This window comes from Haemorhous mexicanus, chromosome 3, assembly GCF_027477595.1.
Source record: "Haemorhous mexicanus isolate bHaeMex1 chromosome 3, bHaeMex1.pri, whole genome shotgun sequence".
NCBI lineage: Eukaryota > Metazoa > Chordata > Aves > Passeriformes > Fringillidae > Haemorhous > Haemorhous mexicanus.
This window is the reverse complement of record NC_082343.1, coordinates 44,006,571-44,024,728: the sequence shown is the minus strand read 5'-3', so window position 1 is coordinate 44,024,728 and position 18,158 is coordinate 44,006,571. Positions and strand designations below refer to the sequence as shown.

Below are 18,158 nucleotides of genomic sequence, written 5' to 3'. Positions count from 1 at the left end.
CTCTGGCCGCCAATGGGCGCGGGCTCGCCCCAGCGCGCCGCCTCCCGGGTTCGGCGCTCGGCTGGCGCGGCTTGGCGGGGACGGAGGCCGGCGGGCAGGGCCCGACTGTACCGGGAGCGGGGAGCGGGCAGTGACGGTCCCGCGAGCGCAGGGGAAGGCGAGTGGGACCGGGGGCTGGTGGGGGAGAGGTGGACGCTGGGGAGCGGGGCCGTGGGCGGCTGGCGGGCGGAGGGGCGCTTGGGCCCCGAGCGGTACCACGTGCGTGAGTGCCGGGTGAGTGCCGGGTGCGGGGCCGCTGCCCGTCCGACCGCCTTCTCCTTGCTCGGCGTTTCTTCCAGACGCGTGTCTGCCTCTTCGCTGGTCCCAAGTGTCGCCCCCATGGCAGCCATCTACTCCGGGATTTACCTGAAGCTCAAAAGCGCCAAGACTTCTTGGGAGGACAAACTCAAACTAGCCCGGTTTGCGTGGATTTCTCACCAGTGCGTCCTGCCTAATAAGGAGCAAGTGAGTACTTTTTAGTGGTGAACAGTGATACCGATGGCGGATTGCTGCTGTGGATGAATCAGTTCTTAAAATGCAGATCTAGCTAAGCGGTTAGCACTGTAAGTACAACACTGGTTTAGGATTGTGATCAGCTCTTGATTTCTTTGGCGTTAGAGGAAATGTTTTTATTACAACATATTGAAGGTAGCTTCAGCACCAAGTCCTGCATTCGTGTAGGATGGAAGAAACTTTCTTGTAGAGAGGGTAGTGCCTGTGTTCTGTGTCCCAGAGACATGAGAAATCATTGTCTTTAGAGCTGTCATTGCCATTTGGTATTCAGAGCATCCTAGTACAGGATGCTCTGAATTCAGATGCTTTTGGGCATAGTTAAAAACAAGAACTTGAGGATGAGAGGACTGACTGAGGCTGTGTGTGTGTTCTCTGGTGCTCAGAACTTGCTGTGCATGAGCAAAGAGCACACAGTGCATTCATGGACTGCTGTTTGAAAGGTGATGTGGTTTTCTCTTCATGGAACCCACAATCTCCTAAGTCTTTTGTTTTGACCCTGTTGCTGAAGGTCTGTGCAGTGTTTCTCTGGGTTAGGGGTGTCTTGTCCTATTCCTCCAGCTCTGGTAGTACTTTCTGGCCTAGGGTTTGCACATCCGAGATCTGTGTTTTGGGTTCTTGTTATTTCAGCAACTTAAAATACTAAACTTAGCCATACACCACAACTTCAGTTTTAAAACAGTAATTAGTAGATTTCAATCTTTTCCAGTTTTCACCCATCTAAATTCCTAGGCCTGAATTTCTAGGTAGTGAATTTAAACATATGACGAGAAGGATGTGAGTGGAATTGCAACTGTCAGAAAGTGAAAACCAGCTGATTCTCTGAGCACTGATTTAAGAGACTGCATTTGCAACCAGTGTCAACTGTTAAAATGTTGTCAGAGTAAAGATATAAAGATATTCACTCCTGAAAGCTGTTTTGGGATGCTACATGCAAGCACAGGTCCAACATTTGGTATAGAGCATAAGCTCTGGGGAATTGAAACCTTTGGGACCAGACTTCTTTGCTCACTCAGAGGCTGTTCTGCTTGGATTTAGCACAGTTCTCAAGGTACAAATGCTGTAACTGTGAGGAGGTACTGCTTTTGTCCTGTTTTTGCTTGGGGATTGTTAAAGATTTCTTGTTTTCCCTTCTGTTAACAGGTTTTACTCGATTGGGTAAGCCAAGCATTGGTTTCCAACTACAACAAGAAACATGAACTGGAGGATGAAGTTGTTGAAAAACTCTGGGCATATCTTGACAATGTTATCCACAGTAAAAGACTCCAGGATCTCTTAAAGAGTGGGAAGACAGTTGGTCTCAGTTTTTCAGTTGCAGAGGTAACTATGACTGTGGATATCTGGTAAAATTCTGGATAGCAATATGTATGTTGTACAGTACTTGACTCTTCCTCACAGTGTCAGATGTTGCATGAAATATGTATTAATCTGATAGTTTCCAGGACCTGAAACTGAAAGTTTCTCTATTTCTGTCCTGCAATACATTTTTGTATTTGTGCAGTGCTAAGGTTAAAAATGGCAGAATTAGTGAGTGGCTGCAAAGGCAGTGAAAATGACTGGGGAAATGATCCTTTTAGTTTTGATCAGATTGAAGGGAAGCAAGAAAAGATTGTCTTTACTTGTAGAAATTGAACTGTGAAGTATGGAGAATTGGTTGGATGAAATCTGGGCTTCAGAGATGTTATGCAGAAAGTGTGGCAAATTTAAATGTGGTCTATATGTGAAAACCTGTCTGGATGAGGTACAGGTCAGAGGTATAGTACCCCGAACACCAAGGACAGAGGTGGTAGAGGGTCCAGTGGGAAGAATTTAAGGGTCTGTTTTAGTCCATCACTGTTGCAACTGAGGAGATGAGCCACCCGCAATAAGGTGTAAGGAGACAGGAAAGGTTTTTAACAAAATAGATGCAGATTTGTAAACTGTTACTGAGTTTGTTTGCAGACATTATCTGAAGGTGAGAAAAGGGAATGAGTGAAAAGTGGATTGAAGGAGAAAACAGCAGGGAAATACACATAAAGTTTGAGAAAAAGAAGAGAAATGCAACATAATTTCTCTAGAAATGTGTATCCCTCAAAGATAAAAGAGAATAGTCCTTCACATTCCAGGTATCAGGACCAGAAACTGTCTCATTTTCAAATATAAAGATGACATTTAGTCATGGAAATTCTAACCAAATAAGCTCCCTGTATCAGAGCAGGGATGTGTATTGTGTGTAGGTTTGTTGTTGCTGTGAGCATAATTTTGGGGACCATTCAGGAAGGGAAGAAATTTACCCCTACTCCATTTCTGCAGGATGAGCTATTAGTATCAAGTATGGATAGTCTTATGCTGTTGCCCGTAGCGTGCATGAGGGCTTCCTTACTCATCTGGTGCTGCAAACAAATGCAAGGACAGTGGAGCTTCTAGTTTGAAGCCTGTGATGTGACAGGCCCAGCAGCAGCTGTTGGCATGTCCCCCTTGCTTGCAGCCACAGCTCACAGAAGGTGTTGTTGGTTCATTATGATGGGCTTTATTTTTATATGCTAAATTGATTGTTTTTTGGGATTTTTGTTTCCTTTTTCAGATCATAAACAAAAGGTTATCAGAGGCCTATTCTGAGAAAACACAGCAGAACATTGGCACTGTGCTGAGCTGCTCCAGTGGCATCCTTTCTACTCCTTCACTGTCCATAATTTACACAGCAAAGTGTGAGCTTTTGGTTGATCTCCTCAGCAAGCTGTCCAAGCTAGCATGTCAGCAGCTGGCTTCTGATGATGCTGTGGGCTCCCAGTTGTTCAATGTCCTCCAGCTTACCTTTGCTCAATACCTCCTGATCCAGAGGCAGCAAGCCAACCCAAACCGTGTGTTTGGGCGAGTGACAAGTCACTTGCTCCAGCCATGTTTGCTCTTGAGGCACTTGCTGACTGCGAGGAGCTGGACACAAGCGGATGATAACCATGTGTGTCAGCACCTGAGCAGAGAAATACGAAGCCAAATAGAGACTTTGCTGCAGGCTGGGTTATTTCAGCCTGAGCTTTTCTCATCCTACAAAGAAGAGCTGCTGTCGGAGCAAGAATCCCAGGAGAAGAAGAAAGGAGCTTGGAAAACTCTTTTGCTACCAGTCAACACAGTGCAGACCAAGCTGGGCAGTGACTTGTGTGAACCTGCCTTCCACGGAGCTGTTGTGGCTGGTTCGGTGTCCCTGCTATATAAGCTCTTCCTGGACTCGTACTGTAAGGCAGAAAACCACCTTGTGTGTTTCCACATGCTCAGCAGGCTTTTCAGCTGTCTCAGGCTCTCTGACCTGCAAGAGGGGGGGAAGAGTGATACGCTTTTCCCTGTGGACTGGAGCATGGAACTGCTGGCTTTGGAGCAGCTTCTGAACTTGGTGCTCAGCAATGATATCTATAATGTCGCCAGTGACCGTATCCGGCACAAGGAGGTGCAGTTTGGGTTTTACAGGAAGCTAGCACAGATGCTGCTGACGCACTCCCAAGCTTCCATCCCTGCTTGGTTCAGGTGTCTCAAACTCCTGATGTCATTAAACCACCTTATAGTAGAGCCAGACCTGGATGACTTGGTGTCATCAGCTTGGATTGATGCAGAGGCCTCTGAGCCACGTACAAAGAAGCCTCAGGAGACTCTCATCAGCACCATATTCCAGGTTTACTCCAAGCTGAGGCAGTTCCCACGGCTCTTTGAGCAGGTGCTGACAGTCATTTGCCGGCCAGCTGTTGATGAACTGAGGCCATCCGTCTTCTCTGCTGGCCTGACAGCAAAGCTTCGTGAGTGCCTTCTTGAACTGCCACCCAATCAGATTCTGGACATTCTGTGTCTCTTTGTGGAGAAATGCCAGACCCTTATCATTCCAGCTGTTGAAGGATCAGTTGACATGGCCTTGAAGCTGATGTCAGTGTGCTCGGTGCTGCATGCTTTTCTGTTCAACATGAGGAGCCTAGATGATGTCACTCCTTCCCCTGTGGTGCTTCGCACTCAGCATTTGATGGCAGACATACAGAAGGGAATAATTCAGCCACTGATGGAGCTGCTGCAGGCTCCTAGGAGAGAGGAAGAAAAGTCAGAGCTTTGGCTAAGAAAGGCCAGTGACGCTGCTCTCCTCCTTGTTTACACTTGGGTTGAGGTAGACGCTCTCTTTGGTGTTAGCTGCAGTAAATACGTGTCTCCAGCAGCTGAAACTGCTGTTACTGAACCTGCTGCAAGGCACTGGGGCATTTCAGCTTTTCTGCCTGGTCTGAAGGAGCAGTGTTGGAGGAGAGTTATGGAACTTGCAAGTAGTTTTGCCTCCACTAGTAAATACTGCTTAGAACTGCTCACACTTCAGAAAATGAAGATGATGTTAATGCAGACCAAAGCTGACCTACAGGCCTTGCAGCATGCTGCAGCTTTCATCCTGGAGTCTGGGAAATCCACCATGAGCAGAGGAAAATCTGAACCATGGGATGGAGATATCAGCGCAATAACTGAACTTAGCTACCCCACAGCACACTGGCACCTCGTCATGTCCAACCTGACCATCCTGTTGCCGTATATTTCCTTAAAAGATGTAGAGTACATTGCAAATGTGCTTCTAGAAACATTGATGTTGGCTGAAGCTCAGGAAGCTGCCACGGACCAGGAGCCTTCCATCAGCATTGCAAAGATATCCCTTGGTTTGATCCACAGCTCTCTTCTACCAGAAATGAGGGTCCTGCACTGCGCTTTTCTGACCCATCTTATTCAGCAGTTTGCTATGGTGTTGCCCTCTGCTACCAGGGATTCAGTAGGTCTGCCACTGCAGCAGCTGACTGTGACCAATATTCCTTGGCATGAAGAAATTCTGGCTTCTTGCAAAAGTGTTGATCCCTTGGAAGTACCATCAGAAAACAAAGTGCAGAAGGATGAGCTGAGCTTGTCCTGGAAAACACTGGAGAAAGTTGCCCAGTGTATGGTATTGTTAGCAAAAAATGGCTGCCCTGTCATCCTGAAAGAACATCAGCTACAAAGATGCCTGGCATTGCTAGAAATTGTTTCTCTCCTGAAGTTAGACAGTTTTCTTCCCTCTGACTGTACTCGGTGTTTTCTGGTGCTGCTGTCCCTGCTAGTTAATACCAGGGCTAGTGTCTCTTGCAGCAAGTTGTTATTGCTGAAGGTTTTAAGGACTTGCCTCCACCTCCTGAGGTGCCTGCAAGCTGGCAGGAACTCCAACTCTGTTCTTAAGGTGTTACATGCCAGCGATGTTCTTGAGGCTGTCATGACCTCCCAGCTTACAGCTTGCAAATTCTTCACTGATGTCTTGACTGTTCCTGTTTGGGCACAGTATGTCCAGGAAGTTCAAGAGTTTTTGGAAAACTTTCTTCAGATGATTATTGAAAGAAGACAAAGTGTGAAGCTCAACTTGGAAAAGTTCATGTCTTTCCTGGTGAGCTGCAGGCCAGACACAGGTGCAGCCAAAAGCATAGACTGGAAAAACTGGAATCCCGCAGCTGAGCAGTTGCTGCTCACAGCATTCACCACACTCTGTCATGTTGTCACACTGCACCTCCAGCAGCTGCCAGAAAAGAAGCTGCATTCTGCGGATGTGCTGTGTGCTCTGTTGGAACCAGTGGTTCTGCAGATGGTCAGAACTGTTGAACACGGTCTTCAGTGTAACACCCCAAACCAGCCTTTGCCTGTGGCATTCATACCATCTGTCACTACTCTCCTCAAAGCAGATCTGAGCCATCCTGTCAAGAAGGACTTGCAAAAGGAGCCCAGTGGGTTTTTGAAGCAGCCTCGTGTTAAACTGTACCGAGAGTTTTACTCTCAGATACTGAAAGAGCTGCCCTGTGCCGGGAGTAATCTGCAGTTCCTTCAGTTTGCATTGCAGTTCCTGACTGTCTTCTGCTCGGTGCCAGAGCTGTATCCTGAAAAAGAAACTGCAGTCATGGTTGTTTTTGCTATAAAAAAGCTTCTCTCTGGTATGAAAACTCTTCTTTCTCCACCTCCTTTGCTAATTTTGCAAGTTAAAAGCCATTTAGCAAAGCATACAGCTTCTGTAAAAGTCTGCATTTATTTACTTTTGTTAAAACAGCAGGCTATCCTTTTTTAAATGCATAACAGGAAAATTTTCAAGGAGGCACTATTGTAGTACCTGGACCACAGCCGCCATCTAGTTTGGTAATGCACTGATAGATGTTAACATCTTTAAATAAAGTTGAGGTCCTGAGTTACCCATCCTTTGTAGAACATTTTGAAAGTAACTGGAATATGGTAATACTTCTGGAGATAAGGCTGAAGGGCAGTGTCCTGCTCGTGTAATTGGTATAGTAGGCACCACTGAAGCAGCTGATCTGCACCAGGCCAAATTTTAGAGTGAAATACTCATCTGCTTTTGTATCTGGTATGTGAATTTATAGAACAGTGGAAGTTACCTAATTGTTGTAGATGATGAACACCATGTGGTAATTCTGATAAATTCCGTGGGATATTGGCAGGTTGGTTCCTTTATCCTCACCAAATAAAGAGCCAGGGCTGGAAATTACATGAAAACCATCTGCTGCCAGCTGTGGGACCTAATGGCTCCTTTATATTGTCTCATGCAGAAAGAGAGATGAACACAGAGCAGGCATAACTGTTCTCTTTGACTTCTTCAAGCTGCAGGAATTTGTCAAACATTACTGGCATGGTCTGGTGCAGTGGTCTCCAAACATTTTTGATTGCACACACCTATCATTAAAAAAACCTAAGAAATTGAACACACAGCCTGAATATAGCTTACTTATAAATTATACATGTGCTACTCCACTTTGTATATTATAAAGCACACACAGAGAAAATGTTTAAAAAGCATGAGATAAAGATGAAGTAAACACTATTTAAAATACCTTTTTGCATTAAATATTTTTACTTATAATTCCCACATCCCAAAGAATTGTCTTGTGCACACTCTGGGGTGTGCACACCCTGCTTTGGAGACTGCTGTTCAAGTGAAGTGCAGTTGTGATCTCAGTGTTTGTATTGTCATTAAGTAGTTGTAGAAAAAGCTTTATGCTTTTATGATTTGTGATGGATCTCTGGCTACCATTTGTAGAAAAGACCTGTGGCTTGTTCAGCCTGCTCCCTTGGCTTGTGCAGCTGCTTTGGTGTAGTCTTTTTGTATTACTGAAGACTTTTTCTTGGTATGATGACTGCTCTGAACCTGAGGGTAGGATATACTTGAGATCATCAAGTTATTGCACTAGTGGGGAGAAAGGTTAAGTATCAAGCCCTCTATGTATTTGAGTGTTAAAGAGGTACCCCCCAGAACTGTTGTATTTTCAGTTTGCCCCATTCTTACCTGTGGAAGTCTTGTCTTGGGAATTGATTGCTTTTGTCTCTTGGATATGCAGGTCCTGCAATTACCACCCAGGTGATCCGAAGTATGGAGATGGAGCTGACAGAGGTGCTTGTCCAGGTGCTGGGAAACTGCTCTGACGAGGAGTTTTATGCCATAATGAGGCTGGTGCTGCAGGGACTGGAAGTGAGGAATATTTGGCAGCAGAAGGCTAAAGTAAGGCATGAGCTTAATGTGTTGTCAACTTCCTTCTGCAGTCTGCTGTGTCTTGAAAAAAGGGTTGTTGGCTGAATGACATTTGTTAAATATTGTTTTGTTCTTCCTGCTTTATGTTCAGTCATCAGGTCAGATTAATTTACACAGATAAGGGCTTTCTGACTGTACTATGTTCTGTATATAAATTAGGAGGTGGAAAGATCATGGAAACCTACTCAAAAAACTTTGTCCATCTTAAGGACTCAGCAGTCTTGAGTCCATATATTTTCAATAAAAATCACACCGCTGTGGTGTTACAGGCCATGCTAAAAGCTTTTTCCTACTTGCTGCTCAGAGCTCTTGCACAACAGATACCAGCAGTCACGTTTTGTCTGTTGCTCTTTTTTTACAAAGTTAAAGGCACTTTTAGAAGTGCTGGCATTTTTAAGTAAAACCAAAACTGCTCCTGTGCTTTTGGTACTCGTTGCTCTAAAGGCTACTCAACAATACCCAGATAGCACTCAGTATCTTTTTAAATTATGTGCCCTTCTTCAGAGCAGCTTAAGCACCAGTGGTGATGTATGGAACATTTTTGGAAAAAAAAAGTCTGTTGTGTGCTCCATAGGAAGACCAATGATTTGAGAATGACAATTGGGTTAAACTTGTGTGATTATCCAGCCTGTCTTATTTGTCAGAAGGGAGGTGGATGTGCTGCATCAATTCTTGATGCATCTTTTTGCAGGCGTATCTGGAATTCCTGAACTGCACAGATAATTCCTGCCACCTGAATGTAGCTTGCAATATGCTTCTTGTATCAGTCTGTATAAACAACTAGCAATTAAAAAAACCCTGCTGCCAAAAGCAGCATTCTCAATTTATAGTGTACCAGTATCCTTGCATTGCCTCTGCTTCCCTCTGTTATCTAGTGGCAGTTGTATGAGGCTTTCCTTTCTTAAAAGTCATGTAAGCTTTTTTGTACAGTAAGTTGATTGTGAAGCAAATGTGGCGTAAAGTACATTTGGGTCAGTGCTGCTCAGTGCATTGAATTCTGTTGAGCTGCTGCTTTCTTCACGATTTCCAAAGAGAGGTATTGGTGGGAGGCCTTTCATGAGTCAAGGCTCTGGTAATGCTCAAAAGTGCCACTGACCTTGAAAGAGCTCTTCTGTACTTGAAAGGAGCCAGTGTGCCTTGTACCCATGACTGAAGATCCGTCTGCTTTCTGCAGGAAGTATTGTCAGCTGTTACACTAACCAAATTGTTGCTCAGCTGCCCATTAAGTGGAGACAAAGGGAAAGCTTTCTGGTTTGCCAGCCCACAGATGATCACAGCTTTAGCTGTAAGTATCTCTTTATTGTAACTTCATTACCTACCACTCCTATCTCTTAGACTCTCTAGTGGATACAGCTAATGTGCACAGATGCACACAGGAACAAAAATTAAACAAATCCATGCCAGATTCATCTGAACGTTTTTGTGTAGACCCTTTTTCTCCTCCTTCCTCAAGTAAATCTCCTGTGAGTGCAGTCATCCATTTCTTATACACAGTAATTTTGTGGAACGACACTGTGTAATATGGTGCTTGGGAGAAACTTGTTAGACTGCAGAGTAGAGAGTCTGTCTCCTGTCCTTCCTCCTATCCAAAGGAAAAGATAACCATCAGCCATGTGTTGCAGCAGAAGCCAACAGCAGAAAAACAAAACAAGTGCTTATAGAAAAAAGTAGTTATATAAATTCACTGAATTATGAAAGGGAAACTTAACTGAAACTAATCAAACCCAAGTTTTCTGCCCTTTGTTTGTACAGCATATAAAGCTAGTGATGTAGGTTTTTCTTCTCTTGGGATGATATCTTTAGGCAAGAATTTATCAGTGGCTGGTTCTGCAGTGCCTGAGAATCATAAGCTTGCAGTTTCTGCCCCTTTTGATAGATCTGCATGCATGTAAAGGAGTGAACTGCATCATTGGATTCCTGTGAAGGGGTGCAAAGAAGTGCTGGTTTTCAGGAGGCTGGGGAATAGTTGCCATTCCAGTTGCCATCCCAGTGCTCACAGCAGTGTTTGTTTGAAATACATCAATTCTCACACAGGGCACAAGTGCATGAAAATGGCTCAGGTGCAGGAGTCTCCCTGCCTGTCCAGCTAGCACAGGTTTAGTTCCATTGACTCCAGTCAGAGCATTAGGGTTCTCTGGTGTTCCAACACTAACGATAAGTGGCTAATGCATTAATCATTGTCTGTTTCCTGTCTTGTAGCTGCAAACCAAAGAGGCCTGTCAGGACCAGGCACTGATTTCCATCATAGTTGTACCTATTCTAGAGACTGTAGCAGCTCTGCTAAGGCAGGGAGAAGGGATTCTTGTGAATCCACATCACGTTTCATTGGCATTCAGCATTCTTCTAACAGTCCCTCTGGATCATCTGAAGACAGAAGACTATTGTGGTGTCTTCCTGGGGGTCCATGAAGTGCTCTTCTCTATTGTGCAGTGTCATCCAAAGGTATATCTGTGATGGGGTGGGAGAATGGGAAAAGGTTTGAAAGAGAAAGCATATTAGTGATAGAATTTTTTAATATGATTTTGAAATATTTTGTCTTGATAGTATGGAAGTGCATTGTACTGCTTGTCATTTAAAAGCTGGGAATCTCAAAATCACATAATTTCAGTTGCTCTCCTGCTTTGCTTGTGCCTGCACTGTTGTTCTTTGGCAGTGGCTTGCTTATGAGCATCTGATGCTAGGTTAGGAGAAAATGTTTCTTTTTCTATGATTGATTCTAGAAGCACGAATGACTCAGGATGCAGAATGAGAAGATAGTTTCTACCCTCTTCATTCCCTCTACTATGTATTGTCATGTGTTTTTATTTCATGTGTTTTTCAGGTGCTGTTGAAAGCAGCACCATCCTTTCTGAGCAGTTTCCATCGTCTGGTTGTTTCTGTCATGCATGAAGGGCGTCAGAAAGGAGATAGAGGTACCATATCTTTTCCACCTTTGCTTTATACTTTGGAAGAGGAGATGCTGAGCAGGACAAAGTTCTCAAAACCTGGCTGTGGCATTGAAACTGTCATCCCTACCTGTCCTTTGTGAAAATCTGGGGATGAGCTTTGTGGTTGTAGGCTTAGGAAGATAACTGGGGTGCTGCATACAGGCAGTGTTGCTTTTGGTGAATAAGTTATTCACTGATTAGCTGGCAAGTAGGCAGGAAGCAGTAAGACTTGCTGTGCCAAATTTTTGCTCTTCCTATCAACCCCTGTGTCTGCAAGCATAGTGGCTGTGAGCTCTAGTGATTCATGCTAATATGTGTGAGTTATAATCCCAAATGGATACTACTAAATGGAATTTTTTGAGACTGGAACTATGTTTGCTACAGAGCTGAGCTGTCACCATTCTATGCTAAGTATAAGAACACTATTTGTATCTGAAGCATCAGTTGAGATTTGATTATATATCTGTATGGCCAAGGATTTGGAATAAGGGTAATTAAATATCCTAAGAGGAAGGGGAAAAAAAACAGGCTTATTACTGGAAGTTATTAACAGTTTACGTAGTCCAAGTAGACAAGTCAGATATGTCCACAATGATTAAGATGGTCAGGACACAGATACCCTGTCATTAATAGTGGAGTTTTGAGAGAAGTTGACTTCATGGCCTGAAACTGATTGTATCCCAGCTTTCTACTGACGTTCTGCAGCCTGTGCCATGTTCAGATTTATCTCAGCTGATGTGTTGCCCACAACTGTGGGCAAATATAAGTGTATGTATTCTTTGTAGAGGAATATATTAGCTGAGGCTCAGTGATAGAGGAGAAGGTATGTTAAACTGGTGCCAGATTTGGAGAATTTTCTTGCTTCTGCAATATGTTTGCATAAGGTAATCATCACATGAAGCTTAGAGGTACATGGCATCCTCAAGCTGAAAATGGTGCTGTTTATCTTTGCAGAATTGTTCTGTTTTTGTAACAGATAACAGGGAAGTAATTTCTGGATTTCCCTTCTCCCTTGTTTGTACTAGCTCTCTTCATTCTCTGCCTACTGAGTTAATTCTCAGCTGATCTCAACAGCCTCACTTTAGATACCTCCAGTGATGCAGCTTTTGCTGCTATATTCCACATAATAGATCTCATCAAAGAGCTTTCTTACTATGCTGTTTCTAAGAAACATCTTCTGATTTTCTCTAGGCAGGGAATACAATCTTCTTGTCTCCTCATTCTCTCCTCCACAGTGCTGTTTGGGACTGAATTGTGGAAAGGACTGTAACTGCTGTAACTTCAACATCTATAACAAGTAATTTTTGTCTTGCAGTGCACATGAAATTGGAATCAGTATGCTCTTACAAAGTAGCCACTCTAAGAGATGTATTTTGTGTTTTGTGGGGGGCCTCTAGCTGTGGCTTGATAAGAAAAGATGTTAAAATAGGCAAGCTGTCCTTGGCCTCATGTTGTTCAAGGATCATGGAAGACTGAATGATTCTGTGGGGTTTTTTTCCTAATGTTTTTAAGCCTCAAATGCCAGGCTGCATCTCAATTTGTGTTTTAGGCAACATGGATGAATTTGAAATGATACTGAAATGTGCACACTTGGTGGAACGGATGTATACTTACATTGCTGCAGAAATGGAGGACTTCACTGTGTTTTCTGCCTTCATTGTGGCTCACTATGTGACTGAATTGCAGAAGGTATGTTCTCATCCATCTTGAAAGTGCCATAGTATTGTGCTAGCTTTGGAGTTTCTGTTCCAAAGGCAACTCTGTTAAATTCTGTAAAATTTGTGAAGTTACAATTGTCATACCTCATGGAGATGCAGGTTTGATCCAGGCTTTTGTATTATGCAAGAGTTCGTGAGAATCTTTCTTACCAAACTCCTGGAGAATTTTCTAAAGGTATGGGCTGTGGCTTTTTTCTTCTAAGGTAAAACAATACAGTGCCCAGGTACAAAGCTGTTTTGATTTAGTGCCAAGTTGGGTGTTGCTTTTCTTCACAGAATCATTGAATGGTTTGGGTTAAAAGGTTGAAAGATGACCTTTAAAGTTCATCTAGTCCAGCTTCTCTACAATGGGCAGGGGCATATTGAAATAGATCAGGTTGCTCATAGCCACATCCAACCTGGCCTTGAATGTTTCCAGGGATGAGATATCCACCATCTCTCTGGACAGCATGTTCCAGAGTTTTGCCACTATCACTGTTATAAAGGTCTTCCTTATACATCTAGTAGTTAAGTTTATCTCCCAAATAGTCTCAGTTGTCCAGGACTGATAGCAGTTAAATCTGGCAAAGTAATGGTGGAAGATTCTCCTGGAAAAAGTCTTTTAATATGTTGTAAATGATTAAGTGAATTTAAAAAATGTTGCCAAGGCAAGAATTGTTAGCTTTTCAGTGATTCTCCTTCTGTACCAAAGATATCATTCTGATCCTTACTGAAAGCAACTACTTCTACTCTTAGGGATGCCAGAGTCAGATCAGTGTTTTCTCTCATCCAGAGGTAACTTCAGCTTGTCATTTTCTTCAGCCCAATCGATGTAGATTTCACCAGGGTTTGAATGCTGCTTCTGGTGCAAGTACCTGCAAACTGATTATTTGTGGTTCTGGCCTGGGCATGGGCTGAAATACAGAAAGGAAATGTAGTCTTTGTTTTTAGGCCCTTTTACAAAAAGAACATCCTAACTGGTGCTGTGTTTCTCAAGGATTGTGGTGTAACCAGTGTAACTAAGCATGAAGGTTATTATAGAGGTTAAACTTCTCTGTCTTCTCTGTTGTCTGTCTTTTTTCTTTTTTTTCTTTTTTTTTTTTTTTTTGGTGGGGGTGGAATGGGGGAGCAAAACAATGGGAGATGTCAGATTTTAGCCATATTATGTACTGTTCCTGGTTAGTTGGTTATTGTTTACATAGTGAATGTAGTAGTTCAGCAAAGGGAAAATTGCTGTTAAGGCAGCTTGTGTTCCCTTTAGCCATCTGTGAATTCTGTAATCTGGTCATCACTGAATGTAAGTCTGAAAGCCTGACTTGAATTGTCAAACGACCTTTTTAAGTTGAAAGGACACTTGTCTCAGTATTAGTGGGAGTACACAGTCTCATGAGATGTCTAGGAAAGTTTTGTGCAGGATGTTCAGTGGGAAATGGAAAGTGATGGATGATAGCTGAAACCACAGATCAGTAATGTATGCATGGAACCTTTGGATGTGGAAGGGGAAATTGGTGTAGTGAGCCTCTAGACACTGTGGCAAAGGAATGTTTTCTGTCTGACAGAATAGATAGATTACAAGTAGGTGATGATTTATTTGCTCATTAGACTGCTGAGAATTGATGGATATCAGAGGAAAGATGGCCCTCAGATGCCATGTCTTAAATGGGGCATGTACACATCTTTCATGTTGCTCTGCAGAGGGAGAGAAAAGCTCTTTTAACCATTCATCTCTTCCAAGTCAGGATCAGTGGCTTTCTCCCTGTGAAATGAGGACCCTGTGGGTCCATCAAAGATGACTGAGAAAAACATGTTAGTAGATTTAAGTCTTTCTGTAGGCTTCTGCACACTTACTGGAACCCTTTTAAGGGTCTGTGAACTAGAACTGATGAAAGCTATTGGCCTAAGCAGTCACTTACTCCTAAAGTGGTTGTGTAACAGCTTCCTCAGTGCCTCCTCTTTATAACATGAATTATTTTGTATTAATCTAGAAAGATTCCTAACTGAAGTGGGTGGCATCTCTTTCATACTGTTGACAGTGCTTTCTGCTTTTTGCCTATGAGCTGTTGCTTAATTCAGCAATAGTGGAATACCTCTTCACACATTTAATGTCTCACATCAAGAGTTCTGTAATGCTTGACAAATTGGTTGTGCTAACTGTATAGGCCATAAACCACTTACAAGTATAATTAACTGCCAGCCAGTAGTGGCAGCTGTTTAAATCTTTGGCTCTGCTTCCCATGGTGTTATTGGTGTTTATAGGAAACTGCAAAGCAAGAATGGCCCAAATAAGGCTTGGGTCCAGATGAATTTGTGATGTGAGGGATGCAGTTCCATTAACTGCAGCTCTGAGATAGCTGCTTCTCCCAAGTGGGCCATCTGGTCCATATTGTCAATAGCTGTGGGTTTTCCTGTCCTTGTTCTCTGCAGTCATTCCTCTGCCCTAGGAAGGGGGATCCCAGCCCAGTGCATTCACTGGGAGCTGTGATGCTCAGCTGTTCTCCAACTGTATTGTGCAGTGTAGGGAGAAATAGCACCTGTTGTAAACAAACCAATTGATCAACTGACAGAGAAGGGGAAAAATTACAACCCCTTGCACGTGCAAACTCTTTAGAGTCACAGATCTAAGGGAAGTCTTATGTGCCTTAATGCCTGCTATGTGTTTTTCCCTGCTATATTAGTGGATCTAACAAAACATATTAGCTGTTCCACATTTAGGGCAGAAAGAGAGCGGGAGCCTGTCACAGTGATGAGGAGTGCACTTCATTAGCAGAAAGTTTATTAGTTGCCTAAGGAAGAAAGAGGCCTGAATTTTAATGATGGCTTTTTATGTGATTTTCATTAGGCCTAGAGTGCAGAGGCTCACATCTGGAGGCGTAAAGCTAATTTTGGGATTCAGCAAAGATAAGACGTGGCTCTGCAGCAAAAATAACACGATGCCAGAGGCCAGCAGTGTCTTGGGCAGTGAAGTATTTAGCAAGTGATTTGTGCGCACAGGACAAACTTCAATTAGCCTAGAGCAGCATAGGGCTCCAGAGTCAGCACTGATTTTCCTGGTTGTTAGTGGCAGTTCTACTGGTTGTGGGGTTGAGTAGAGGTAATGTCAGGAGCAGGGTGCTGAGTCCTGATTCATTTCTTGTGTTCCTCCAACTTTCTGTATGACTTCAGGCAAGGTACCTGATTCTTGGTGTTAAAACAGATTAAGGAAATGTACATTTCTGAGATTTTTGAGGGCTTCTTTTATTAAGGCGTGCACATAGAAGTACTCAGAAAAAAATTGTTAGATAAATAGGAAATTGTTAAGTGATAAGGTAAAATTGTTTCTACCCAATGTAAATGAAGTGCTCATATGAAACTGACATAATAGCATACAGCCTATACAAGACATACAGAATCTACTGAAATGTGTAATCCAAGGCAAGTATTTTAGGGTTTTTTAATTAGAGTTGTGCTGAGGAGTGTCCATGTGATTCTGGGATGATTAGTGTCTTTGCCACCTCAGCAATGTGTATAGCAGTACTCCTGTGGATTTTACTGCAAGGGCTGTGCTTGTTTTGCAAAACATGTTTGCAAAATTCAGGAAAATACTGTACAAGTCAAAATCTTGGATTTTATCTAATGGGCTGTTCCAGGTGGTCTGATGCAAAGGATAATGTTGTCAGCATTAATGTATACTGACTGTGGAAGTGGTGTTCTCTTGCCTTTCTGTCTTCAAGTTTAAGGCAATTTTGTTCTTCTTGCAGGTGACTTTGCATCCAGCTGTGAAGACACATCTCACAGAAGGAATATATCACATCCTTGACCTTTGCATTGAACGGGACATCAAGTTCTTAAATGCTTCGCTCCCAGCAGGCGTGAGGCAGGTCTTCAAGGATCTCTATAGTGATTACAATCACTACCACAAAGCAAAGAAGCAGGGGGAGGAAAAGTACACTGCATGATGAATCAGTTATGAATTGATCTTGCAGTGCTCAGAAGATGCTCAGTTGCTGTTTGGTTTGGGATGACAAGTAAAATCGAACTTGAGGAGGGTCCTAAACATGGATTGCATTTATCCCTATACAGCCAGCCTTCATCGTGGGGAAAAAAGGGAACTGGGGAGGGAGGATGTGCTGTGCTGTTCTGGTCCTGTGTTGTGCCACAAATGGCAGAACTGCTGTGCCTCTGCTGGCCCCTGGTGAACTCTCTGGGACCCTTGGGGAGCTCACTGCAGTTTGGCAGCAGATGTCAGGCTTCAGGCTTTGGCACATCATGGTGCTTTCCTGTGGAAGCAATAGTCTGGTCTAAAACCCAGTGAGGGATATAACCCCTGGTTTTGCTTACATGGTAAGCAGAATTAAAGCAGTTAAAGTGCTTATTTTTGTACCCTGTTATTTTACATTTTGTAACTGAAGAACTTTGTCAATGTTACACAGCTGTACAGTAGGTTACTGTGCAAACCTGCAGAAGTAAAAGTAAAAAAATTTGGAGGATTGTATCTCTTTGCTTGATTGGTTTTGCTGTCCAGCCAGCCCTGGGCAACCTGGTCTGACCTATTGAATTTCCTTCCCAACTGTATTATCCTCTGATCTCATGATAATCAAAAAGACTTTACTACCTGGAGCTCTGTTCAATTTACTGTCATTAAGCAGTTACACTTAGTCATCTGAGCTATGGTCACTCTCAGTGCACTCTCTGTTTAGCTTGTGACAAATGTTAATTACCACTGTTACTAGCTGAGACTCTTCTTGGTCTAAGCTGAGCCTTGCTGCTTTGTATTCACTCTAGGTAAAGAGTAAGCCCTTGACTTCTTGCAGCTCAGTTCAGCTTCTGACAGGAAACTTTAATAAGTTTTATCAAATAACTCCCTTTCATTAGCTAAATGACAGAAGTTTATTTTTTTATGACACATACTAAAGATCTAATTTTTATGTAAGTGGTAAAACAGTCTTCACATATAGATGTAGTAGTAGAAAGAACTCAATACTCTCATGTGATTATTTGCTTCAATCTGTAAATAGGGGGTGGGCAGAGGGAGACTGGAATGTGACTTACCACTTTTCTGGGTCCATCTGCCTCCACAGCAATGTCCAAAGGATGAAGTTTGTCTGGGGCAAAAGACTCCCAGTGGCTCAGATGAGGGAGGTGACCAGGGCTCACTAAACTTCATCCTTTGGACTGGAGACAACCCTCCTCTCATCCTGGAAAAGCATCTTGGAGAGCTTTGGTACTGTGGAAGCTCTCTTCAGTAGTAATAGTGCTATTTTATTAACTTTTCCAGTCACAAATGCAAACCACAGTGGCATATAAGCTGCCATGAAGCAAGTTAGCTCTGTCCAAGCTGGATCCTGTGCACCACTGGGCCACTTCTGTGTTTTATTTCGTGTGGGCCAGCGATGGAAAGGGGAGTTGCTTCTGCCCCACCAGGAAATGGGACAGTGACATATATCCCAGAAGGGAAACATGTAGGAGCTG

General features: G+C 43.2%; 1 protein-coding gene across 2 annotated transcripts; it reads left to right on the top strand.

Moving 5' to 3' along the window:
• Positions 1 to 35: 35 nt before the first annotated feature.
• Positions 36 to 17,181, top strand: URB2 (URB2 ribosome biogenesis homolog). 2 transcript variants are annotated; one of them, XM_059841585.1, is made up of 10 exons: positions 36 to 157; positions 339 to 504; positions 1,693 to 1,869; positions 3,113 to 6,485; positions 7,896 to 8,056; positions 9,261 to 9,371; positions 10,286 to 10,528; positions 10,908 to 10,998; positions 12,563 to 12,702; positions 16,448 to 17,181. In XM_059841585.1, exons 2-10 carry the CDS (start codon positions 379 to 381, stop codon positions 16,643 to 16,645), a joined length of 4,620 nt encoding a protein of 1,539 aa, XP_059697568.1. In that variant the 5' UTR covers positions 36 to 157; positions 339 to 378; the 3' UTR covers positions 16,646 to 17,181. The 2 variants fall into 2 exon arrangements, with proteins under 2 accessions (XP_059697568.1, XP_059697567.1); XM_059841584.1 differs by lacking the exon at positions 36 to 157 and having other exon boundaries at positions 221 to 504.
• Positions 17,182 to 18,158: the final 977 nt, after the last annotated feature.

Coding starts and splice junctions, on each gene's coding strand:
- URB2 (XM_059841585.1), top strand. CDS start 379: ATGGCAGCCATCTACTCCGGGATTTACCTGAAGCTCAAAAGCGCCAAG. Junction 8,057..9,260: donor TTTGGCAGCAGAAGGCTAAA/GTAAGGCATGAG, acceptor TGCTTTCTGCAG/GAAGTATTGTCAGCTGTTAC. Junction 10,999..12,562: donor GCGTCAGAAAGGAGATAGAG/GTACCATATCTT, acceptor TTTGTGTTTTAG/GCAACATGGATGAATTTGAA.